The following is a 27,159-nucleotide window of genomic DNA, read 5'->3' as shown; positions in this document are numbered from 1 at the left end:
ATGTGCCGGAAAGTGGCTGATGTCCAGCTCTTGTGATAACCAGAGAAAGTGCACACGACGGTCTCGGATCCACAGAGCCATCCGTTTAGAAATGATCCGGTGGTTTGTGCCTCTCGATGGCGGCACGGAGCGCGGCGCGCCGAGCGTCCTTAAAGCCATCCTTAAAGCTGTAGTAATACTCCTTATTCTCTGTGAAGCCAGTAAAATTTTCACCGAAAGCCAGATAAATTTTTCAAATGGTTTCCAGCTGCATGTCTCTAACAGTTTCTGAAAAAATTCTGATGGAAAAAAGCCCAAATCATTCCGCCATTTCCTGACAATGGAAATCCGACGAGGGGGCTGGACCACTCCTCACTCAAAGTCTGCTCACAGGCGAATGACGCAACCGACAGGCGTGGAAAAACTCATGCATGCGCACGAGGGTTCAAGCTTGGCTGACGTAAAAACATATGAATCAAATCCATATATTTTTTGAAAAAAATAAAAAGGGCCGTTATTTTATGGACAGACCTCGTAGTTAGCAACTTCCACTGTTCACTGTTGTTAGAATATCTGTAGCTTCTCCAAAAATATTAGTCCTATCAATGTTCCGTTTTGGTAGTGTTTATCCTTGAACCCCAAAATACATAAGCATACCAAACAGCAAATGTCAACTCTCCCCAGTTTCTCCGTGATCAAAGTTACACGCACGCACAAAGATCTTTTTTTTTTATCTTTTCCACATTCTGCCACAAGCAGGTGCTTCTATTTTTAGAAATGCAGAAACAGAGATGGTGGCAGAAAACATTAAACGCAATACACTTCCCAGTCATGGTAACGACACCATGACACTTAACTAAACTGACTAAACCAATTGAACTACAAAAAATATAATAAATCAATAACACTAACAACACTGTTAAACTAACATGAGCCACAATAACAACATTTTAAACCCCAAAACCCCAAACTCCCATGGTGCATTGCAGCACAATGTCCATTGTTTACTGGTTAGCTAAAATTGCTAATTTCTCCAAAAATATTTGTCCTATCAACTTTCCATTTTCACAGCATTCATCCTTGATCCAAAATACATAAGCATACCAAATGGAAAAGTCAGCTCTCTCCGGTTTCCGTGTGATTGAAGCCATATTCACGCATGCACACAGAGGCCACTTGGCTATTATAATATAGATGTGTTAAGCAGGATTCCTTGTCAGTTTTCACACATCTGGTCTATAATTGATACCATCAAATTTGGGGTTAATCCAGATAAAGCAACACAGCCAGGAAAAGTTTTAAAAATCCTTTAACTTTCTAAGCGATAATGTTACAAAACACAATCAAAAGAAGAAGCTGGTTCTCAGATTGATATCAAGACATTTTTGAATGGAGTTCCATAAAGCAGTGGAGCCATGAGATTGTACCAGTTATTTTGTAATAAGATGAGATCTTTTTATTTTTGTTTTTTAACTGAAAATCAATCAATCAATCAATCAATCAACTTTATTTGTATAACACTTTACAACAGTAACCACTGAACCAAAGTGCTTTACATGAATATTAAAAAATCAACAACAATACAACAACAAAACACCCATCATAATGAGACTCTATGTACTAAATGCAATTCTGAACAAATACATTTTTAGCTTAACTTTGAACAGAGACAAGGTACTGATCGAGCGCAACCTCAAGGGGCAAAGAATTCCAAAGTCTAGACCGAGCCACCACCACTGCCTGCTTTTGGTCCTAGGGACCTGCCAGCTGATGCTGACCAGCCGGACTGCAAAGTTCGGGTGGGTGTGTATGCAGTTAACAGTTCACAAGATAAGAAGGTGCAAGTCCATGTATAGCTTTAAAAACAAATATTAAGAGTTTAAAACTCAATCCTAAAATGGACTGGAAGCCAGTGGGAGAGTGGACAAAAACCGGAGTGATATGACTACGTTTGCGAGTGTTTGTCAGAAGGCGGGCTGCAGCATTTTGAACCCTCTGCAGGTGTTGAAGAATGCTCTGGTTGACACCCACATACAATGCATTACAGTAGTCAATCCAGGAGCTAATAAAGGCATGCAAAACCATTTCAAGGTCTGTCTGTGAAAGAAAAGGTTTACTTTAGACAGAAGATGAAGCTGAAAAAAGCTGTTTTGCACTACACAGTCAATTTGCTTGTCAAATTTTAAAAACTCATAAAATTTGACACCCAGGTTCCTTACAGTAGACTGACGGTAATGAGCAAGATCACCTAAATCAGGTGACACATCACCCGGTTTGCACCCAAGCAAAATGTATTCAGTCTTGCTCTGATTGAGATGTAAAAAAATCTGTGACAGCCAATGTTTAATGTCTGACAGTGCATTTTGTATTGACAGCAGTGTACAGGACCCATTTTGTGTGACTGGTAAATAAATTTTCAGATCTTCTGCATGAAATGAAAGGACAGATTATATTGGATATTACAGAAAAGCCAGTTTTGACAAGATTGGTGAAATGGTTGGGCCTTGCCTGAAGATCATAAAATTTCAAAATGTTTTGGATTCACATAAAGTCTAGTGTCAGAAAATTAAAAAACAAACAAAAAAAATAATATTTTGCAAAATGTGATCATCTGAGGTTTCTACATTTATGGTTTTCTTATCTAAATATCTGTCTATACTATGCTATGATAACAGCTACTACTAATAATAATTTTATTTGTAGCACTTTCAGTGTAATACATTTCAAAGTGTTTTACAGAATCAATTAAATATCTACAGCCATTAAAACAAAATAGTATGAATCAATAACAAACCAAACTGATTATATAAACAGTGTAAAATTAAAACATTATTTAAAGCAGTTTACATATATACAGTACATTAACTACAAACAGAAAAAAAAAGATGAGTTTAAGGTTACATAAAAAATTTGACATTTCTCTATTGCATGTTCAGAAAATCTATTCTCTCAAAAAAAAAAACTCATGTAGCATGATGGTAGGTTTGATCTGTATAACTGAAGAAAAAGTGATGATGATGGAGATGATAATAATGTTGACCTTTTGATACCTTGTTTTTAAAGGACTCTTTAGCTTTGGGCAAATCAGAAGACGAAGCACTGAAGAATTTCAAAGTAAAGTTCAACGAAGCTTTGCGAGAAAGCTGGAAAACCAAGGTCAACTGGATGATGCACTCCTTAGCCAAAGACAACAGGCCGTGAAAAACGGGAAATAAGCAAACAACAACAGCAAAGGATTTTAACCACTGGAGATGAACGGGAAGAAAACACATTTTAACTTTGTCAATAACATTCAAAGAAAGTAAATGTTTACATGTGACCGGCTCGCCTACGTGGAGGATCCCAAAGACTGTAATCATGGAGCAACGTTTGAACATACAGAGGGACATTACGGTCAGGAATCGATCACAGCGCCTTCCTCACAATGACATACTTGAAAACCACTTTTTCCACCAAGAAATCTGATGGATGAGACTGAAAATGAATCTGAGACTCTGCAGAAAGCAAGACGAAAAAAAAAAACTTTATATGATGTTGTTCTAACTGTTGAGTCGTAGAGAACAGTAGCGGAGCAAGCATCACTTCACCTCAAGTCTTTTAGTTTACAGATGATTTGTGTCATTTTCCATCATTGCCATCTGCCTTTTTCATTCTTTTATTCTATTGTATTTTATTTAAATAGCTGACTTTAAATACTTGTATAAAGACACCAAAATATATTTTTAAATGTCCTGTTTTACTGATGTGTTTTATTGCTACCACATGCAAAATGTTTCCTAAAAGGGAATTGTTGTAATCTTGAAAATCCACTGGAAAAAAAAAAAAGAATGATGTTGAACAATTGAATTAACATCTACAACCCCTAGCAAAAATTATGGAATCACCAGCCTCGGAGGATGTTCATTCAGTTGGTTTAATTTTGTAGAAAAAAAGCAGATCACAGACATGACACAAAACGAAAGTCATTTCAAATGGCAACTTTCTGGCTTTAAGAAAACACTATAAGAAATCAAGAAAAAAAAGATTGTGGGCAGTCAGTAATGGTTACTTTTTAGACACAGCAGGGAAAAAAATATGGAATCACTCAATTCTGAGGAAAAAATTATGGAATCACCCTGTAAATTTCATCCCCAAAACTAACACCTGCATCATATCAGATCTGCTCGTTAGTCTGCATCTAAAAAGGAGTGAACACACCTTGGAGAGCTGTTGCACCAAGTGGACTGACATGAATCTGGCTCCAACACGAGAGATGTCAATTGAAAACAAAGGAGAGGATTATCAAACTCTTAAAAGAGAGTAAATCATCACGCAATGTTGCAAAAGATGTTGGTTGTTCCCAGTCAGCTGTGTCTAAACTCTGGACCAAATACAAACAACATGGGAAGGTTGTTAAAGGCAAACATACTGGTAGACCAAGGAAGACATCAAAGCGTCAAGACAGAAAACTTAAAGCAATATGTCTCAAAAAATCAAAAAATGTACAACAAAACAAATGAGGAACGAATGGGAGGAAACTGGAGTCAACGTCTGTGACCGAACTGTAAGAAACCGCCTAAAGGAAATGGGATTTACATACAGAAAAGCTAAACGAAAGGCATCATTAACACCTAAACAGAAAAAAACAAGGTTACAATGGGCTAAGGAAAAGCAATCATGGACTGTGGATGACTGGATGAAAGTCATATTCAGTGATGAATCTCGAATCTGCATTGGGCAAGGTGATAATGCTGGAACTTTTGTTTGGTGCCTTTCCAATGAGATTTATAAAGATGACTGCCTGAAGAGAACATGTAAATTTCCACAGTCATTGATGATATGGGGCTGCATGTCAGGTAAAGGCACTGGGGAGATGGCTGTCATTACATCATCAATAAATGCACAAGTTTATGTTGATATTTTGGACAATTGAAAGGATGTTTGGGGATGATGAAATCATTTTTCAAGATGATAATGCATCTTGCCATAGAGCAAAAACTGCAAAAACATTCCTTGCAAAAAGACACATAGGGTCAATGTCATGGCATAGGGTCAATGTCAATGAGCAGATCTGATTTGATGCAGGTGTTAATTTGGGGGATGAAAATTTACAGGGTGATTCCATAATTTTTTCCTCAGAATTGAGTGATTCCATATTTTTTTCCTCTGCTTGGTCTAAAAAAGTAACTGTTACTGACTGCCACAATCTTTTTTTTCTTGATTTCTTATAGTGTTTCTTAAAGCCAGAAAGTTGCCATTTGAAATGACTTTAGTTTCGTGTCATGTCTGTGATCTGCTTTTTTTCTACAAAATTAAACAACTGAATGAACATCCTCTGAGGCCGGTGATTCCACAATTTTTGCCAGGGGTTGTAGATATAGATTAAGACAATATGGGACATATGAAGTGTATTTGGGAAAACAAACAAACTTAAAGTTTTCTTTTTTGTTGTGCTTTTTTCCCACAAATTTGTGAATCTATACACATATAAAAGTGTAAAATCTGGATTTATTGATACTCCTTCAGATGAAGCAGTATGGAAGCATTTGTTCTTTTCTGTACACATAAATTGAAGTTATACATTGAATTGTATTTTTAATTGATGTGTCATAAATGACATTTCAAGCTTATGCCGTCAAACAACTCTTCTTTCACACATTGAATGCCAATTGTGTTTAAATGAATATGTGCACTATTTTATAAGGCGTTCGTGTTACTCTGTATCAGTTGGTACGACAAGACGAAAGGATACGTTTTCTAAGATGGAGTCTTTTATTTTTCCTTCTTTTTCTTTTGTAATGCTTAAATTGACCTCTGAAAAGAAGGCTTTTGAGGAGGAGTGTGGGGGCTGTTAAATATATTTTTGCAAAATATAAAATGTACTGCTGTTGCTTTTTTAACTGATTGTACTGGTTGACAGTACTCATGAGTTGCATGTTATACATGCCAAAAAAAAAAAAAGGTCAGGAATAGACAAACCTGCAACTGTCCACAGATTTGCATTAGACTGCAGGCGCATTTTTACCTTCCTGATATGGTGGCAGCATTGCCACGTTCATCACAGTTGACCTAATGAGGAGCTGCAGAATATGCAAACATTTAGGCACATTAGATACGTCGATAGCTGGCCTACATTGAGATGCCATGTGGAGCAGCCGGCTCTGTGACTCCTGGTGTTTGTTGGGTATCTGTTCTGGCTCATATGAACTGGGTGTTGGGTGGGGCTGTGGAGCCCAGAGGCTTAGGTGTCTTCTTTGGTGACACAAGCAAGGTTCACTGACGTCGGACTTTGCGGGTGTGAGCTTTGCAGAGTTAATGGATACCTTGTTTGCAGCACTGGATAAGCTGCATGAGGAGTCTGAGTCTCTGGGATTGTGAATGTCCTGAATGAAGACTAGGATCCAACTTTTCAGAATTATTTTATTAATTGTTAACTGTCTGTGTTGTCATACCAGGCAATTTCAATTCAATTTATTTTGTGTATACACCGCCAAATCACAACAAAGTTCCCTCAAGGCGCTTCACACAAGTAAAGTCTAACCTTACCAACCCCTAGCGCAAGCACACAGGTGACAGTGGTAAGGAAAAACTCCCTCTAATGATCTGAGGAAGAAACCTCAAGCAGATCAGACTCAGAGGGGTGACGCACTGCTTGGGCAATGCTAACAGAAGGTTTTTGCAAAATTTTACAGGTAGTAGCTCAACATTGACATTCAATCATTCATTCATTTTGTACCACTTATCCGGGTTGTGCTGGCTGCAGACCAAGTAGCTCACCCCACACTTCCCTTTCCTCAACCAAGTCCTGTAACTCTTCGCGGGAGATCCTGAGGAGTCTCCAAGCCAGCTGGCAAATATAATCCCTCCAGCGTGTCCTGGGGCCTCCTCCCAGTTGGCCTTGCCTGGAAGACTTCTCCAGGGAGATGAACAGGGGGCCTCCTCACCAGATGCCTGAACCACCTCAGCCGGCTTCTTTCAATGTGAAGAAGCTGTTGTGTGGGCCGCCAGAAGAGGAGGTACTGCTGGCCCACCACCAGAGGGCGCCCTGCCTGAAGTGCGGGCTTCAGGCATGAGAGGGCGCTGCCGCCACGGACACAGCCGGGAGTGACAGCTGTCACTCATTAATTCCTGACAGCTGTCACTCATTCTTCATCATCGCACTCCATAAAACCCAGACGTCATCTCCACCTCATCGCCGAGATATCGTACTTCATTGGAGGTAATATCCTCAGCCATTTGTGTTTACTTATAAGCTGTATATTGTGAGTGTTTGCAGGAGTACCGGTCCCTCTTCCTGTGGAGGCTGAGTGAGTGCAGGACGGCACTCTTTTCCTCTGAGGGATCACTGTAAATTCATCAGCATATTGAGTGAGAGGTGGAGGTGGCATTCCCACCGTTGTTGTTACTGGGTGTGCACACACCTACACTTGACTGTCTTTGTTCTCACCAGCAGTACCAGATCCGACAGTCGTGGACGGTGATCACCTGGGAATTCGGAACTTGGCGGCTCCAGTATTCACCAGGTTCGGTGGCGGCGGAAATCGTGTGGTTCCGGCTCTTCTCAGGACAGACGTCTTCTATCCTCGAGCCTGCCCACACGTCACCTCTGTGGATGACTGTAATCTTATTCTGAGATTGTCTGTATGTTCGTTGTGCTCCTTCACAACATTAAATTAATTTTTGGCTCATCTATTGACCGTTCATTTGCGCCCCCTGTTGTGGGTCCGTGTCACTACACTTTCACAACAGAATATCTCGGCCAGCGTCATGGACTCCGAGGGGCGTCACCCGGCTGTTGAACGACCAATGGGAGAGCAGGGAGCGCAGGCGTCTGCAGGAGGCGTGATTGGTGAGCTGCAGCACATTCTCACCGCCTTTACGGCTCGGTTGAATCAAATGACCGAGCAAAACATCCTCCTGAACCGCAGGGTGGAGGCTCTCTCCGCGCAGGTGGCGGCGAGCGCTCAGGGCGCTGCTGCAGCTCCTCCTCCTGCCGACCCTGTGCAGGATATGAACGTTCCAGTGGTGGTTCAACAACCCCTCCCACCATCCCCTGAAGCATACATAAGCCCTCCTGATCCGTACGGGGGTTGTGTGGAGACGTGCGCGGACTTTCTCATGCAGTGTTCGCTCGTCTTCGCACAACGTCCCGTCATGTACACGTCAGATGCTAGTAAAATAGCTTATGTGATTGCTCTGCTTCGGGGTAAGGCACGCGCCTGGGCTACGGCGCTCTGGGAACAGAACTCACGGTTGTTATCAGCATACACTGGGTTTGTGGGGGAGTTCAGAACAGTGTTTGATCACCCTAACAGAGGAGAGACCGCTTCAACAATGCTGCTGTCAATGCGACAGGGGCGCCGGTGTGCAGCCGAATATGCAGTCGACTTCCGCATCGCGGCTGCGAGGTCTGGCTGGAATGACGTTGCGCTCCGCGCCGCCTTCATAAACGGACTGTCTTTGGTCCTGAAGGAGCATCTGGTAGCTAAGGAGGAACCGCGGGATTTAGATGGGCTTATCGATCTCGTTATACGGTTAGACAATCGGTTGGAGGAACGCCGTCGGGAGCGAGGCGAAGGACGTGGCCGGATACGCGCCGTCCCTCTCCCTTCCGGGTTCGAAAAGGGGCCGCCCTCCCCACGCTCCACAGCCGCAGCACTCTGTGGGGCAACAGCTCCCCCTGCTGACGTTGTTAGGGAAACGCACAGCCTTCACTCATTAATTCCTGACAGCTGTCACTCATTCTTCATCATCGCACTCCATAAAACCCAGACGTCATCTCCACCTCATCGCCGAGATATCGTACTTCATTGGAGGTAATATCCTCAGCCATTTGTGTTTACTTATAAGCTGTATATTGTGAGTGTTTGCAGGAGTACCGGTCCCTCTTCCTGTGGAGGCTGAGTGAGTGCAGGACGGCACTCTTTTCCTCTGAGGGATCACTGTAAATTCATCAGCATATTGAGTGAGAGGTGGAGGTGGCATTCCCACCGTTGTTGTTACTGGGTGTGCACACACCTACACTTGACTGTCTTTGTTCTCGCCAGCAGTACCAGATCCGACAGTCGGGGACGGTGATCACCTGGGAATTCGGGACTTGGCGGCTCCAGTATTCACCAGGTTCGGTGGCGGCGGAAATCATGTGGTTCCGGCTCTTCTCAGGACAGACGTCTTCTATCCTCGAGCCTGCCCACACGTCACCTCTGTGGGTTGACTGTAATCTTATTCTGAGATTGTCTGTATGTTCGTTGTGCTCCTTCACAACATTAAATTGTTAATTTTTGGCTCATCTATTGACCGTTCATTTGCGCCCCCTGTTGTGGGTCCGTGTCACTACACTTTCACAACAGAAGCAGGGGTTCTACTCAGAGTCCCTGCTGGATAGCCAAGCTTCTCATCCTGTCCCGGAGTGTTTGGGAGGCTACCTCCAGACAGAAAAACAAAAGTGTCCTTGAATCATCCTAAGGACCTCCCAGTACCCACAAGAAGAGCAAAGGAATGTAATTTTTACTTTTTTATTATTATTATTTATTACAAAAAATCTGTTCATACAGTTTTCCTGACATTTGGTACAGACATGCCTTGGTTGACTGTCTTGGCATGGTAAATTGAATTTTCCGATTTAATCCCTGTGGTCCCCCTAAGAAGGGTAAAAAATTTCAAGCCAATACATAAATAATTTGCTTAATGTCACATTCCCCATATTTGGTCAAAATTACTGTCTTTGTCCAATTGTTTTCAGGGTGTCTTGAGCCTATTTTTTCTTGTTATTTCTTTTTTTTTTTTTTTTTCTCAGACATATTATTTACAAAACAAATGTGATGTTGGACTTTGACACAAACCTAATCACACACTGAGGCAACGCGCTGTGACAACATTGGCTGCGCGGTTGTGGCCTCTTGTGGCCAGAGGCGGTACTGCAGAAGCAGCAGGACTGTGGTGTTCAGTTCGCTGCAGCTCCGCCGACTGGAGAGATGTGACCCCGGAACAGGACGTTCTCCTGCTACAACACACCATTCAAACACAGCACAGAAGAAAGAAAAGCTGGACCAGGAGGGGTGAGAGCACAAACACTGTTTTCTTAACAAGGACTGCCTTGTCAGAGGGTTAAGAAGTGATGTTTGCGTCGCTTTGACCGGTGCTGGAGCAGCGGTACCTGGATGGTGCTGGAACTTCATTCAGGCTTTTGTCTCGGGCTTGCTAGCGAGCTAGCCTGCCTGGTTAGCATCGACCGCTTTTCCAAAGAGCAGCGAGGCTTTAGTGAAGAATAAATACAGCGTGTGTTTAGCTTTAAATGAATGAGAGCGGCGGTTAAATATTTACGGGATGGGCGACGTGTTTTACTTTATATACTGGGAGAGAAAACGCGTTTTGCTGCTAGTTAGCGAGAGCGCAGCTACAGTTTGAAGTCTGCGTCCAAATCATTGTCAACCTGAGAAAAATACTACACTCAAGTCTACACGTTAAATTCAACAAACACATTGTAGCACTCAAAGAAAACGATTAAAGGGGTAATTTTGTGTGAAATTGGTTAAAATATAGGTGAACCTTCATACTGAATTTCCTCAGGTTCTGCTTATTTTTGTTTGTTTGTATATATTAAAGGTGCTCTGAGCAAACTTTACTGAAATGGTTTGATTTACATCCGTATCACATGTCACAGTCCATAAATACTGCTGACAGTCCACTGGGCTGTTTCTGGTCAGCCCCATCTCACCTCTTTTTTTCATGCTCCTGTCACGAAATGAGTCACATTTTCATGACAAGTTTTTAAAGTTTTTTATTTTGCTATACTTGCCTCTCCAATGACTCACATTGGAGTTGACCAGTTTGTAAGGGTTAATATGCTGCCAGTTGAATTTGTCGTTCACAATTTGGCACCTGATTACCTTAAATCTAATTTTTATTTCGCATGTTTCATCTTATGAGACAAGGTCCAGCCATCTGTCTTTTAATGTCCCTAGAGTACAGTCTTTTGGCTTATCAATTACTGGGATTAAATTATGGAATAGTCTTCTTTTGTCTATTCGTGAAACTGCTTCTAGGCATGTGTTTTAAACGTCAAGTTAAGCAGTTCTTATTAACTAGTATTGTTAATTCTAGTTAAGGAATCTTTTTATATTATTAATGTCCTCTTCTTAAGTCTTTTTATCTGTTTGGTCTGTATGTGAATTGCTTAGAGCTATTGCTCAAGAATACCCTTTTATCACTTTTATTGATTATGTTACTGTATTATTGTTTGGTTCATGTATTTTCGTAACATATTTCGTAGAGTTTTTCTATTGTATTTTGTTTTTGTGTTTCTTTTTTTTTTTTTTTGAGGACCACAAAAAATGCATTACCTACAAAATCACACTGTCTATAGCAGGGGTAGGCAACCTGTTCCAGAAAGAGCCATGAGGGTGCAGGTTTTCTTTGCAGCCACTGACTCCACCAGGTGATTTTACTGATTAATATCACTTTGAGCAGATGGAATCAGTTAATCAGTGAAATCACCTGGTGGAGTCAGTGGCTGCAAAGAAAACCTGCACCCTCATGGCTCTTTCTGGAACAGGTTGCCTACCCCTGGTCTATAGGATCATTCATTTGTTCTAAATTCAAGTGACCTATTCATGTGCAATATACATATATCCCAGAAAAAAGCATCCATATTAGAAGCTTTCTTGTGTTATTCTCTGCAATATTTTTATGTATTCTTATGTAATTAATTCAAATTTCTAACACTAGCAGTCAGTCTGCTCTGTGTCAACCTGATCCTGTCAGATCTGAGAAGCTAAGCAGTGTGGGGCCTGGTTAATACTTGGATAGGAGACCTCTTCGGAACGTCGGCGTCTGTGTGTTTCTCCAGGTAGAACTGGAGTTGCATCAGGAAGGCCATCCGGTGTAAAACGTGCCAAATACCAATGCGGATCTGGCTGTATCTGCTGTGGCAACCCGGAACAAAACAGGAGTAGCCGAAAGGACAGCAGCCACATTTCTAACCTTAACCATAACCCCCACAGACCCCCCCCCCCCCCCACACACACACACACGTCTCTCTGCATTTTGTGATATCGTATCACGAATAGACGTGAGACGTTATGTGATACCATCATCATGTTTTTGTGTGAGATTGGGTTGGTTCTGCTGTGTGAGACCTGCCTGTCAGTACCAGATCCACACTGCCTGCCAGATTTGCACCACCTGCTAGAACTGATCTGCACCGATAAGTTCCTGTTGTCCACATGGCCATCTGCTCCTTGTACGTGTCCACACCCACCTACTTAGTGAGGGTTGAAATGCCCAATGTGTCATTCATTCATTCATTTATTTTCTATATCCACTTACTTCAGTCAAGGGTCACGGGAGGGTGCAGGGGGGGGGGGGGGGTGGCTGGAGCTTATACTAGCAATTGTAGGGCAAAGAGGTGGGCAACACCCTGGGCAGGATGCCAGTCTATCACACCTACTGTCAATTTAAAATTTCCAGTCCACTTAACCTGCATATGTTCGGAAATGGGAGGAAGCTGGAGTACCGGGGGCTGTGCTCTCCCTGTGCTTGTGCACAGGGAGAGCATGCAAACTCCACACAGACAGAACCAGGTGGGGTGTGATCTCAAGAGTTTCTTGTATTTCTTGCATTGAGGTAACAGCGCTCAACATCAATGGTGGCGTGATACCATTATGTCACCATGCCACCCAGTTTAAACATGAAATGGGTTCTAAATAAGTATGAATATAACCAACATATGTCACTTTGCTGTCACGCTGCCTTGACGCTGATTGCCAGTTGCTGTGTTGCATTGCTCAGCACTTGCTTAAAATAAACTTCTTGTCTATTTTGGCCCATGTCTACCTTGTGGCATTGTGGCCACGTGTGTCTTGTTGCTCTAAAATGCACTCTGATTGAAAATGAATGTCAGCTGGTTGCTGTCTTTTCGTGCTAATGTGGTTAAGCAGTGTTGGGGTCCCAGCAATGCTTGACAGCATTGTAGGAATGCTGTTGGGCCGCTCTCTGCTGGACAGAGTATGTAATGACACCATTTCCAACAGTCAAAGTATTTTTCTGCATCATTTATTTGGTAAAATGGGCAAACTAACACCAGTACCAATATGTTCACGAGGTGTTCATATTGACAGATATATTATCAGTCAACCAATACATCGTCAGACTCTAGAATTTCCTACTGGTCAGAGTTGGTGTATGTTTCTGACTTTTATTGTGAAAGGTCAGAACTGTACATTTTCCTATGTCATCAACCATAACGGTGAGGAACAGAAGATAGAAGATATGGTTTAAAAAAAATCAAATCATTTTCGGGAATATTTTGGCTACAGAGAAGATGATGTTGACCAAAAAACAAGTACTTTGTCATGAGTACCTGACAGAGTAAAAAAAAATCTTGTTTTAAAAATGCATTACCTACAAAGTAGAGAAGCTTGAATCTTCGACTGGGTTGGAATAATTAGAATAAGTTAGAATAATTTAGTTAGAATGATCTTGTAGACTGTTGTAGAGAAGAATAATAATTATTCTTCTCTACAAGAGTCAAGACAGAAGTCAGACCACCAGAGCAAGAATTTTAGCTGAGGAAGCTTCTGTGATTTGAAGCGAAACGTCCTCGCGTCAAGCAACCCAGTCCAGTCGAAGATTCAAGCTTCTCTACTATGGAAACCACCTGGACAACTGAGAGCCTACACAGAAACATTACCTACAAAATCACACTGTCTATAGGATCATTCATTTGTTCTAAATTCAAGTGACCTATTCATGTGCAATATACATATATCCCAGAAAACAATTATTGTTTTTTTTTTGTTTCTTTTTTGTTTGTTTTTTTTGTTTGTTTGTTTTTTGCAGTATCATGCAGCTTCAGTATATGAGTTCCACACTAGTATGTAATTGTCATTGATGTCTACTACATTATTTAAGGTGTGAAAAAATAAAAATTGAGATGTGGTACATGAAGTGAAAACATCAAAAATATTGCTTTCATGTAGCAAATGAAAGTGACTCTCACTTGCTCTCTCTCTTTTTCTCTCTATCATTAATGTTTCCTTGGCCATTTATTCTCAATATTCTGCCTAAAAATAGCTTTTCATGTTGAAAATGCTTTGCTGTATCAGTTTTCTATTTTTGAGTATTTTCTCCCTTGGATGCTCTGTGCCATGCTGCTTTATAGTGTCTGTCAGACAGCTGACAAGCCTTTGAGGGGTGAAGCTGGCGCTCTGCTGGCGACATGGCACTGATGAGTGCTGTAGCCCATGGGTGTAAGGGCTTGGTCACAGGCCATTCCTCAGAATCCTGGCAACTAGCAGACTTGGTCGTGGACCAAGTCCTGCCTTTTGTTTACAAAGTTGCTCAGTTGTCTGTGTGTTAGAGTGGCGATATGACCCCTGGGATTGCCCTCCTCCCATCTTTGCCCTGCCACATTCGGGGCAGGTGTTGTGCTGTGGCTGTTCAGTTCACCTTCAGTCCAGGGGGGATTTCATCAGCTGCTTGGACAGTATGTTTGAGGGGAATTTGGATTTATTATCTCATAATATCTTGCTCTGCATTTGGCCCAAACAATTTTCAGCCACCCTTTTGGTATGATGTTGTTGTGGGATTACAATACCAGTGAGCATCCATGTGTGGCTAAAGCACAAAGTTTGAAGAACAAATGCCTCCAGAGGGCTCACGGTGTAGTGTTGTTTGTTTGTTTGTTTTTTGTAGTTGGTTAAAATATGCAATTTGGAAATGGAACAATTATTTACATGATCAGATGGCTGTTTTTGTTCTCTGATTTTATTTCTAGTATGTTAGCTGTGAGATATAGTTGTCCTCCTTATATGGTGTCCTACACATTTACATTTTGTTATTCTAAGCAGACAGATCCTGTGATGACTCACAAATCAAAATTTCACACCCTGCCTCAGTGGTGGTGATTTTGAAATCTTGCAGACACGCCCCCGTGGGACCGCCTTAAGGCAACAGCTTATGCTTCAGTGCCTGTGAGAGACCCTGAGGAGTGAGGATGAGATGTTCTGCCATCACAGACCGGTTTTAATTACATGTCATATAGCGTGTTATGTGAAACATTTACATGTAATTATTCAGCTCCATTTTGCCAGTAAAGGAGGTAGAAAATTACTGACTTCTTAACCGGAACTTGGTGAAACCACTTCTCCGGTTTAATGACGAGCTGCTTCTTCCACGTTGCATCGGGGAAAGGATTGTTGGTAACCCCCCACCCCGCACATGAAAGGGCATTTTCCAACAGGCGTACTTGAATCGGCATAGAAGACCCTTCAACCTGGCATACGGCCATGGCATGCTAGCATAAATTATAGCACTAACTCTCACCAGGAGTATGTTTTTGGAATTGTCAGTGTATTTGAGCAGGGTGGAAGTGGAGCAGAAAGCAACTGTAGGTTGTCGCAAGCAGACATTGTGTGCCACTGATCTGTAATTTTCAATTTTTTATTTTTATATCTCCATTTGAAACCATTGGATGTATTTACATCTGTGGCACAAAAACCCTAATAGGGCTTGAAATTGGGTGTAATTGTTGATTTTAAAAAAATAGCATTGTAGATCATTTTGAGTTGCCAGGAAAGTTTTAAACGTGTTCCGAAAAATTGTGATGTAGCAACAAATCAAGTCAATTTTATTTATATAGCGCCAAATCACAAAAAACAGTTGCCTCAAGGCGCTTTATATTGTAAGGCAAGGCCATACAATAATTACGTAAAAACCCCAACGGTCAAAACGACCCCCTGTGAGCAAGCACTTGGCGACAGTGGGAAGGAAAAACTCCCTTTTAACAGGAAGAAACCTCCAGCAGAACCAGGCTCAGGGAGGGGCAGTCCTCTGCTGGGACTGGTTGGGGCTGAGGGAGAGAACTAGGAAAAAGACATGCTGTGGAGGAGAGCAGAGATCAATCACTAATGATTAAATGCAGAGTGGTGCATACAGAGCAAAAAGAGAAAGAAACACTCACTGCATCATGGGAACCCCCCAGCAATCTAAGTCTATAGCAGCATAACTAAGGGATGGTTCAGGGTCAACTGATCCAGCCCTAACTATAAGCTTTAGCAAAAAGGAAAGTTTTAAGCCTAATCTTAAAAGTAGAGAGGGTGTCTGTCTCCCTGATCCGAATTGGGAGCTGGTTCCACAGGAGAGGAGCCTGAAAGCTGAAGGCTCTGCCTCCCATTCTACTCTTACAAACCCTAGGAACTACAAGTAAGCCTGCAGTCTGAGAGCGAAGCACTCTATTGGGGTGATATGGTACTATGAGGTCCCTAAGATAAGATGGGACCTGATTATTCAAAACCTTATAAGTAAGAAGAAGAATTTTAAATTCTATTCTAGAATTAACAGGAAGCCAATGAAGAGAGGCCAATATGGGTGAGATATGCTCTCTCCTCCTAGTCCCTGTTAGTACTCTAGCTGCAGCATTTTGAATTAACTGAAGGCTTTTCAGGGAACTTTTAGGACAACCTGATAATAATGAATTACAATAGTCCAGCCTAGAGGAAATAAATGCATGAATTAGTTTTTCAGCATCACTCTGAGACAAGACCTTTCTAATTTTAGAGATATTGCGTAAATGCAAAAAAGCAGTCCTACGTATTTGTTTAATATGCGCATTGAATGACATATCCTGATCAAAAATGACTCCAAGATTTCTCACAGTATTACTAGAGGTCAGGGTAATACCATCCAGAGTAAGGATCTGGTTAGACACCATGTTTCTAAGATTTATGGGGCCAAGTACAATAACTTCAGTTTTATGAGTTTAAAAGCAGGAAATTAGAGGTCATCCATGTCTTTATGTCTGTAAGACAATCCTGCAGTTTAGCTAATTGGTGTGTGTCCTCTGGCTTCATGGATAGATAAAGCTGGGTATCATCTGCGTAACAATGAAAATTTAAGCAATGCCGTCTAATAATACTGCCTAAGGGAAGCATGTATAAAGTGAATAAAATTGGTCCTAGCACAGAACCTTGTGGAACTCCATAATTAACCTTAGTCTGTGAAGAAGATTCCCAATTTACATGAACAAATTGTAATCTATTAGATAAATATGATTCAAACCACTGCAGCGCAGTGCCTTTAATACCTATGGCATGCTCTAATCTCTGTAATCAAATTTTATGGTCAACAGTATCAAAAGCAGCACTGAGGTCTAACAGAACAAGCACAGAGATGAGTCTACTGTCTGAGTCTAATAATACTGCCTAAGGGAAGCATGTACGAGGGCTGTCCGTAAAGTATAGGTCCTTTTTATTTTTTCCAAAAACTATATGGATTTCATTCATATGTTTTTACGTCAGACATGCTTGCACCCTCGTGCGCATGCGTGAGTTTTTCCATGCCTGTCGGTGACGTCATTTGCCTGTGAGCACTCCTTGTGGGAGGAGTCGTCCAGCCCCTCGTCGGAATTCCTTTGTCTGAGAAGTTGCTGAGAGACTGGCGCTTTGTTTGATGAAAATTTTTTCTAAACCTGTGAGACGCATCGAAGTGGACATGGTTCGAAAAATTAAGCTGGTTTTCAGTGAAAATTTTAACAGCTGATGAGAGATTTTGAGGTGATTCTGTCGCTTTAAGGACTTTTCACGGTGCGAGACGTCGTGCAGCGCTCTCAGGCAGCGTCATCAGCCTGTTTCAAGCTTAAAACCTCCACATTTCAGGCTCTATTGATCCAGGACGTCGTGAGAGAACAGAGAAGTTTCAGAAGAAGTCGGTTTCAGCATTTTATCTGGATATTCCACTGTTAAAGGAGATTTTTTTTTAATGAAAGACGTGCGGACGGGTCCGCGCGTCGGGACGCAGCCGACACGGCGCGGCGGCACAGGAAAAACACCTCCGTGTTGATAACCATTTGTTAAAATCCAGTTGGCTTTTGATGGCTTTCAGTGGAGTGAGTATATGAGAAATTGTTTATCAGCTGGAGATGTTCCAACTTGTCCTCAAGGCTTCCAACAGAGGTGTTTTTCCTGTGGCGGAGCGTCGCGGCGGCTGCGAGCCGACGCTGCAATCCGCCCGCACGTCTTTCATTAAAAAAATCTCCTTTAACAGTGGAATATCCGGATAAAATGCTGAAACCGACTTCTTCTGAAACTTCTCTGTTCTCTCACGATGTCCTGGATCAACAGAGCCTGAAATGTGGAGGTTTTAAGCTTGAAACAGGCTGATGACGCCGCCTGAGAGCGCTGCGCGACGTCTCGCACCGTGAAAAGTCCTTAAAGCGACAGAATCACCTCAAAATCTCTCATCAGCTGTTAAAATTTTCACTGAAGACCAGCTTAATTTTTCGAACCATGTCCACTTCGATGTGTCTCACAGGTTTAGAAAAAATTTTGATCAAACAAAGCGCCAGTCTCTCAGCAACTTCTCAGACAAAGGAATTCCGACGAGGGGCTGGACGACTCCTCCCACAAGGAGTGCTCACAGGCGAATGACGTCACCGACAGGCGTGGAAAAACTCACGCATGCGCACGAGGGTTCAAGCATGTCTGACGTAAAAACATATGAATGAAATCCATATAGTTTTTGAAAAAAATAAAAAGGACCTATACTTTACGGACAGACCTCGTATAAAGTGAATAAAATTGGTCCTAGCACAGAACCTTGTGGAACTCCATAATTAACCTTAGTCTGTGAAGAAGATTCCCCATTTACATGAACAAATTGTAATCTATTAGATAAATATGCATTATGCAACACAGCATTATCTAAAACAATGAATAGTTGGATGTCATCATGTCATCAGTTACTCATCATCTTTTACACAGTCATCATGTAGTCTGTCTGTCCTGTGCATCTCCATCTCTGTTTGGTTTCCCTCTGCCTCCAAACATGACAGGCACAGACTTCAACAAACTGTCAGGTCTGCGGAAAAAAATCATTGGACCCAGCCTGCCCTCCATCTGGGACTTATACTAGTCCAGGACCAGGAAGCAAGCTGGTGAAATCTCTGCAGACCCCTCAAACCCTGGACACACACTGTTTAAACTCCTCCCGTCTGGTCAACGTTACAGAGTCTGTACATCAGAACAATGAGACACAGGAATAGTTTCTTTCCACAGGCCATCATACTGATGAGAACTTTAACCCGCCAAAAACTCACTAATTAATATACTTCATGTATAACTTCAGTCTGTTTGTCTGTTCTCTTTTGAACACATTTTATTTGCACATTTTTACTGTGAATCGTTTAGTGTATATTTATACATGCTTATACAAAGAGCGTACAGTTCAAACCAGAGTCAGATTCCTTGTATTCTTGTAGATACCTGGTAAATAAAGGCTATTCTGATTCATTGTGCAGATACTGGGTAATATTGAGCAAACGTCAGAGCATGTGACTGATATGAGAACTGTGTGGAGCAGAGAGGACAGATTGTGTCCAGAGCCATCTTGGGTGGCATATTATTCATAGCTGAGTGTCACCTCTTCTGTCATGCTTTCTCCGCTGTGCCATACCAGACTCCATACTAACGTGTAGTTTTAAGCAGAAACGAGGTGATAATCCGTGAACCATGGCTAAGGCAGGGTGCGCAGTGAAGGCAGGGTGGATTGATTTTTAGAGGGGGGCCTTTCAGTCTGCAACACCGGTACTGGACTGTGAACACCATTTATTGACTTTGTTTGTTTGTTTGTTTGTTTTTACAGGTGCCTTTGTTGTTATTGCATCAGGGTTTCTTATAATAAATAGTTTCTACTTGAATGTGGATTTGGCTGCTCAGTTATTTTGATGCCAGGCTACAGTGAAAACTGTTTTATTTATTTATTTTGAGCAAGCGGTGGAATGTCATTCCAGTGGGGTGAAAATGATGGGACCAGGCATTGTGTCTGTGTTTGCGTTAGCACACCTCGTTAAATCTCCTGTGGTGGCTTAGTGGTTAGCACTGATGCCTCACAGCAAAAACATCATGGAGTCGCTTCCCACCCTTCCTGTCTGTAGTTTGCATGTTCTTCCTGTGTCTGTGTGGGTTTCCTCCAGGCACTCTGGTTTCCCCCCACAATCAAAAACATGCTTATTTTGGGTCTGGTCCTTTCACTGCCCCTGACCAAGGCAGCATCTCTACATCTGGAGTTGGTCCTCGGGCGTCAGACTGTGGCTGCTCACTGCTCTTAGTGGTTGGATGGTGTCTAACTGTAAGTAGGATTGGTTAAATGCAGAGCGCAAATTTTGTTGTATGTATGTATGTACAATGACAATAAAGGCCTTCTTCAAAAATAGACAGTGGTGAGCACAGCTAACTAAAAAGTTAGCTTCAATAACCATTCATCAGATAACTGAAAAGTTATCTTTTATGACGATAAACCGATAAACTGCTAAAAAAAAATGTATCTTTTTTACCAATAGCCGATAACTATTGACTCAGACGCGGCGACATCAGATTACACTGTCGGCTTCTGATAAACCAGTTTCACTTTAAGCGCCACAGGAGCTGCTGGGTAAATTCAAGGATCACAAACACACAACGCGTGACAAATGAATGAATAAAAAAATAAAACCCCAAACACTCATCTTTCAGAAGCAGTAAAAGTATTAGAAGTCACAGTTTCTCTATTACATACACTGTCATTTACGAGCTAAAAGCTGCTGCTTTTTTCCATACTCTTTCAACCCTGTGGCTTAAATAACCGAAATATGTCCATTAATGCATTGATTGGCAGAGTAAAATACACGTAGTAAATATAAATTCTTGCCTCTTAGTTTCAGTGGGATTCATCTGAAAAAATAATCATCCTGAGATGATCCAAAATGGTCTGAACGGTGAAGAAACATCCCTGTCTGTACACAGCTGCACCGTGAGAGCTCCTCTCTCCCACCGAGTCTTGGCGATACCATCAACCACAAAGAAATAAAATGATGTTAAAATTAGTCAGTTTTTGTTTGTGTCGAGCGGGCGTTTTCTTCTTCTTTCGGATCCAATGACAGACGGCACAAGCTTAAGGTGCATTTACCGCCACCTACCAGGCTGGTGAGTGATTGCTGCGATTTTACAAAACCTTAACTCCTGGCAGCCATAGTCATTTGTTTACATACGCTGAAGTAATCCAGTGTCCTTTAGATATTTAAATAATTATTTTTGCACAATGTGTGATGGGTTTTGCAGCGGATTTCCAAGGGACAACACTGTAACGTCCAAAGTGAACCTGAACTACACTACCTACAATGCCCCCTGCGTTGACCGGCCAATCACGTTTTGCGCTTAATGATGACATCATCAGGAAGCAACAGCCAGTGTGCCATAAATAAAAACACAACAGACAGATTAAATGTTTTATTTTAGGGTTTACAACTGTTTTAGACCATTAAACTTTGCTCACTTTACCAGCAAAAAAAAAAAAAAAAAAATGTTAGCGGACTGAAAGTTTTCGGAACTAAATTTATCAGAAGATAATTTGTCTGACCATGGTTTTAAAACTTATCTGAAAAGCTAATCTTCTAGCAGATACATTAGTGTCGATAATTATCTGCTATCGGATTTGCTGAACTGTCCCCACCACTGAAAATAGACATCCTGAAGCCCATGAAAAGCATGCTGCACTCTTCAACAAAATCTTTATGGAAAAGTCTTCTTACAGCCACCGATGTCAGTGCATAGACTGTACAATGAACAGATTTGCAGTGTACCATTGTGAGCATGCTCAAGAGCTCCCATGTCATGGGGCTGTGTTCAAAATCATTTGTTATCTGCACTAACCTGCTGAATAAAGCTATGACACACAACCTTACACTGCTATTGTAATAAACTGGGGCCAGTTTCCTCACTTTTGCAGTTAGGATTGCAGTTAAGACCAAAAATCTGCGGTGGGAGACCATACACATGACATCTTATCCTTCATTATACCCAGTGGTGGGCACAGATAACCAAAAAATTAACTTCAATAACAGATAATCAGATAACTGAAAAGTTATCTTTTGATAAAGATAAACCGATAAACCACCCAAAAATGTATCGGAAGTTACAGATACTTGATAACCGATAAATTTCAGTATTGGCTCTGGTACATTTGCAATTACTAAGAAGCTGAAATTGACTTTTAACACGAAAGCATCAAAAGCGAAAAAAGACCCAAAGAATGAGCCAGTATTTCCATATTTGACCATGCTGCCCCCTGTAGGAAGCTGCACAGAAGAATCCTGAGAGCACCCACAAAATGAGCTCTCTACTAATCATAATGCTCCGGTCAGGCCTTGAAAAATAAAGTCATACTAACTTGTGGTTTTGTGAAAATACTGATAGAATAACTCCATTAATGTCAATTCTGTCATTTGTACAAAGTTAAAATATAACATATATCTTTTAATGTTGAAAGCATTCTGGGTAAAAGTGCCTCTGCTAAACACTAATTGGTTCAGTCATTCATTATGTAAACCAACACGTTAATGTGACGTGTGTCGTGTGTTGGGTTAAAGATAAATGTGCTTTTGTAAAATATTCCATTTTTATTTGTAAAAACAGGCATTTTTACGGAGCCCTGGAAGTGTCATCGCAAAATGTTTTGCATGTGGGGGGGGGGGTCACCAGTTTGCCTTTGCCCACAGAGGATAGAGTAGTTTTTTCTGAAAACAGCTCTCTTCTGTTTGCAGAGGGTAGAACAATATACTTATTAGGAAACTTTTAACAGGTAGGTCTCAACTGCTTTTAAGTTTTAAAAATGTTTTTCACTGTTCAGCTTGGTTTACTACGTTATCGGTCTAAAAGTAATCGGTCGGCAATTCATCGGACGATAATTAGTCCGATGATGGTTTTTAAAGTTATCTAAAAAGATAATCCGATAATGAAAACATTATCTTCGATAATTATCTGTTATCGGATTGTCGGAAGTGTGCCCACCACTGATTATACCCTCCTGCAAACAAAGGTTGGGTTATGTAGGAGTCTGTGCATTAGTTTTATAAGCACAACTCCTCCTAAACCGGTTGGATGGTTTCAGTGAAACTAAATTTCACCTAATGGTTGTGTACCATATGAAGACGTGCATAAAGGAAAATAATTCCAGTCTGACATCTGAGATAATTGGACCTTTTTGTCGTTTTTAATATATCCTATTTGTCAGTTGCATGTATAAGCAGACCTGTTGCGCTTTTCAGTACATAGACTGAACAGTTTTTTAATTCAGGTATTTCATCATTCTGTGAGCTTGCTCACAGATCTCTAGTTTAATTTGGCTCACACATAATCAAAGCACATTCAGAAGCTATAGAATAAATCTGGCCATTGTTTGTGTTTATGCCTCACTGGTAACAGGACATGACCTACTTATCAATCATGTTTTACAATCCAATTCATCACCATTGTTTGTAAATACTGCAGCCATTGTTGTGGTCACTGTCCATGTGAGCCAGTAGCCTCCACAGACATCCACAAGTCCAAACTAAACCTTTCTGGCCTGCTGTGTTCACCTGATTTGCACCCACTCTGTTAGATTCCCGAACATCCGTACAGAGAGCAAACCTCTAGACGAACCAGTACCTCCTTTCCTATATAGGTTATGCTTTTACCTGATTCTTTTGGGCAGTGTGCTTGATTGTCATCAGGACTACTGAAAAAAACAGTGATATTTTTTGTTTTTGTCAGCATTGCCTGATATGTTTTGTGAAATAATGCACAGACAAGCAAACATGATCAAAGAGTTGGAGGTTATTTATGTTTTATTGTACTGTCATTAGAGTAAAATGATAAAATATATACATAACTATTCATGCAGAAAAATGATTGTTGTCCAGTGTAATAATTGGACCTGGATGATCCCCAATTATTTTTCCTTGTTCAGTGGCTTAAATAAATATTTGATTATTGTTTTGTGGGTGATTGATTAATCAGCTAATCCTCTCTGTACTGATTGTTTATCTGGCTATCTTTTACAAAACTGCCATTGATATTTGTCCACATAGAGACAGTAAAGGTAATAATACATAGCTGTCTACATGTATGGCAGAGATGTTTTACAGCATTAACCACAAAATGCTCAACGTATATTTATTTTATGGATGTTACATGATCTGCTGCATCACATATTGAATTTTTAAAAATGTGTTTGTGCTCTGAAGGTACTATCCCCGCTGTCCACACAGCGTGGGTGTGGGTGTGTGGTTTTACACAGCTGCTTTACAGCCCGGCCAGGTTTTTGTCAGCTGAGCTGGCTGCATTATAGCCTGCTTTGGTTTCTCACACATTCACTAGGGATGTGTGACTAGTTCATGAATGAATCTGAGTTATGTCTGCATCTCATTTTGCCTACTCGTCTGTCCGAGTTCTGTGCAGTTCAGCTCTTTAGCAGCGTTCTTGCACTGCTATGCTCCACTCGTTGACCATTTATGTCAGTCCAGAACTGTCTGAATCTTTCCAGTTTTTCTGCTGGTTCCAGAGATTTAATTTGTAAAACAGTCGGTGGTTGTGAGTCATCTGACCAGCTGTTTTCAGAGCCAGTAATGAAGTGGACTGGACCATGTTTGATTGAGTCAGTACATGGTGGCAGCCAATGCCCTTAATGAACCCTCAGCAAATGTAAGGGCCTATCAGATTGCATAGTTTGACCGCTATTGCACCGTGTGGCCCGAGCAGAATGTAAAACCAGTCTGCACAGTGTTCAAATGTCTTCCCAGTGTTTTTGTTTCTCACAGTCTCTAATGTACACAAATCTCTGAATAAATATGCCAGTTTTCTATTTTTGAATAAGCCTCACTGAAAAATGTGGTGTTTTTAAAATGTCACACCCATATGAGTCAGGCAACAAATGCATAAAATTTTCAAGAGTCTGCACAAAAATGTTGAAACGTAATGACAGTTACAGTCACTAATAGTGTTAGTCCTTTAATTTCAGATATTAAGTACAATATTCACTTACAACTATATACCGTGCATGCTAAAGAATGGTTTTGTTAAAGGAGTTGCAGGACCATATTTTGCACACTGTAGGTCACTCAGGAGTATTTCTCACATCTGTCCAAAAATGGATGCTAGAGAGGAAAAAAAATGTCACATTTATTTTTGAAATGTGTTACTGTTTCATATAACATGAAGCAAAATGCATTTAATCAGCACATTATTTATATTGCAAACACTGTGCTATACACCGAGCACCTCGAACAATTTTGGGCATGCTGAAAATTTTCAACGCATGACTCATATGTCCCACGCATGCGGGATGTAAGTTGTAGGTAAGTTATGCGATTGTTGACAGACATTTCTTGTAATTTACTCGTCTAAATGCGTCCATTAATGCTGTCCATTGATTCATCATCACAGTCTGACAAACACGTATCCACATAAAGCCACCTGATTTTGGAAAACAACATCTGGAAATGCTATAATTCCTTGCTGTGACTGGAAACGAGCCACAACAAGGCTGCAGGTGCATTTTTTTCTGCTCCAGGTGTGTTTCTCAGAGGATGCCGGTGTCAAGGTCTGATAACTGATCAGACAGCAACCTACGCTCTGATCAGTCCCCCGGTCTGATCTGTTGTGAATGAAGTGCTGTGACTCTTTAAACTTTTAAAGCGCCGGTCACGATGAGACCACAACGAGTGCTTTGATTGGTTCCCCCCATGTGACTGATCAGACGGGGGCATTCAAACAGCTCTGACTGATCAGACGGGGGACTGCAACTGGAGCTTTGATCAGTTCCCCCCCATCTGACCGGTCAGACGGGTGGAACCAAACAGACAGCGACTGGTGCTTTGATTAATTTAATTAATTTTACACTGATATCGAAAAAAACCACACCAAATTTATTGTATTTGATAAGTGGAATGAGAGAATACTGCCATTTTTGCTACAAAAAAATTAGATAAATGATTGAGCATAATGCTGATGATGAGTGTCTTGATCTTCTCAGTATTGTAAATAGTGAAGTTCAGCCTGGCTGCCAAGTGAAGCTCAAACAGTTCCCGTGGTCCCGACTCAAGATTGGAGCTGAGCCAAAATTTCAAACCCTGACAGGAGCTCAACCCGGGCAGAGTGGCAGGGATGGAGGGATTAGGCCCAGATCAGCATGAAAGAAAGCCTCTGGAATATTAGTCATGTGTGTCTGAAGAAGGGTGAGCATCCCTTGAGGGATTATTGTTTAGCCATCCCACCTCCACAGCTCGACATCAGGCGCACACGAAGGACTTTGATGGGATCCTTATTTTAGCCTTTAAAGTAAAAGCATTGCACATATGCCAGTGTGATTTTCTTCTTTTGCTGATAACTAATGGCCTGACTGCTAGCACCTCATAATTTAAGGAAAATATTATGTACAGTAGATTGCTTCAGCATCTAAAACTCAATGTTCACATTCAGTTTTTGGTGGAAAATGTACATAAAAGCCAGAATTTAACTTTTAGTAGTTTGAATATGGTCCCTCATCTGCTTGCATGCTTGAGGTAACTCTTTAAATAACCACAGGTACAGTGATTATCATGAATGGTAAAGTTTGCAAGACTGTAGTAAGACCAGCATGTTGTACAGCTTGGAGGTGGTGGAGATTAGGAATGGATGGGATGGAATGAACATTTCAGAGGGACAGCACAGCTGGGACTTCTTGTGGAAAAAAGGTCAGAGGCGAGTTGAGATGGTTTGGACATGTGCATTGGAGGGACCCAGGTTATATTGGAAGGATGCTGAGGATGGAGGAACCAGGCAGGAGGAGAAGAACGAGGCCAAAGAGGAGGTTTATGGGTTTCTGAGGGAGGACATGCAGATGGTTGGTGGGGCAGAGGACAAGGTGAGATGGAGGTGGATGATCTCTTGTAGCAGAAGAAGATGTCAGAGCTATGATCATTTATTGTCAGGCAATTCACTGTATACCCTCTTAAATGCTTACAGTCCTGCAATTTTCTGTTCTTAGTTTTCATTAAATTCCACAATAGGCATGTAAAAATGAGTAGCCTGAAAAACATCTGAAATTCAGATTCAAGGATTGGATCTTGCTGCTGCTTCTTTTTTATGACTGAAAACATCTTACGACAGTGGAAGAACATCGCTGATCACTGCTCATTTAAATTTCTAGGTTTTTTCTGTCTCAGAGATTTTTCCTCTGGGATGTTGTGACCACATTTGTCCTTCTTATACAAGTTGCATTTGGGAAAGTTAGATAAGATTTTTTTAAAAAGAGAGTCATTAAAAATACACAGTACATCTCAGGTTCAGGAGCAGGGATATCAATGTAAATTTCAAACTTCAAAAGGAAATATCACAACATATTAAACACTTGACTACTAAAAGCAATAGT

General features: G+C 41.3%; 2 protein-coding genes across 3 annotated transcripts in view; both read left to right on the top strand.

Annotated features, from left to right (window-relative positions):
* pik3cd (phosphatidylinositol-4,5-bisphosphate 3-kinase, catalytic subunit delta) overlaps window positions 1–3,786 on the top strand; it is a 58,702-nt gene extending 54,916 nt beyond the window's left edge. For both annotated transcript variants that reach the window (XM_034173277.1, XM_034173276.1), the window contains exon 23: window positions 3,043–3,786. In XM_034173277.1, coding sequence (XP_034029168.1) covers window positions 3,043–3,180 — 138 coding nt within the window. In that variant the 3' untranslated portion in view covers window positions 3,181–3,786. The remainder of the gene's footprint in view (window positions 1–3,042) is intronic.
* Window positions 3,787–9,885: 6,099 nt separating this feature from the next.
* The window catches only part of ctnnbip1 (catenin, beta interacting protein 1), a 63,517-nt gene continuing 46,243 nt past the window's right edge, over window positions 9,886–27,159 (top strand). Inside the window, exon 1 of the mRNA XM_034173278.1 lies at window positions 9,886–10,016. The gene's annotated coding sequence lies outside the window, so the exon portion shown is untranslated. The remainder of the gene's footprint in view (window positions 10,017–27,159) is intronic.

The sequence above is a fragment of the Thalassophryne amazonica genome, chromosome 6 (assembly GCF_902500255.1).
Source record: "Thalassophryne amazonica chromosome 6, fThaAma1.1, whole genome shotgun sequence".
Taxonomy (NCBI): Eukaryota; Metazoa; Chordata; class Actinopteri; order Batrachoidiformes; family Batrachoididae; genus Thalassophryne; species Thalassophryne amazonica.
The sequence above is the reverse complement of the archived record's forward strand: the minus strand, read 5'-3'. Positions and strand labels throughout refer to the sequence as shown.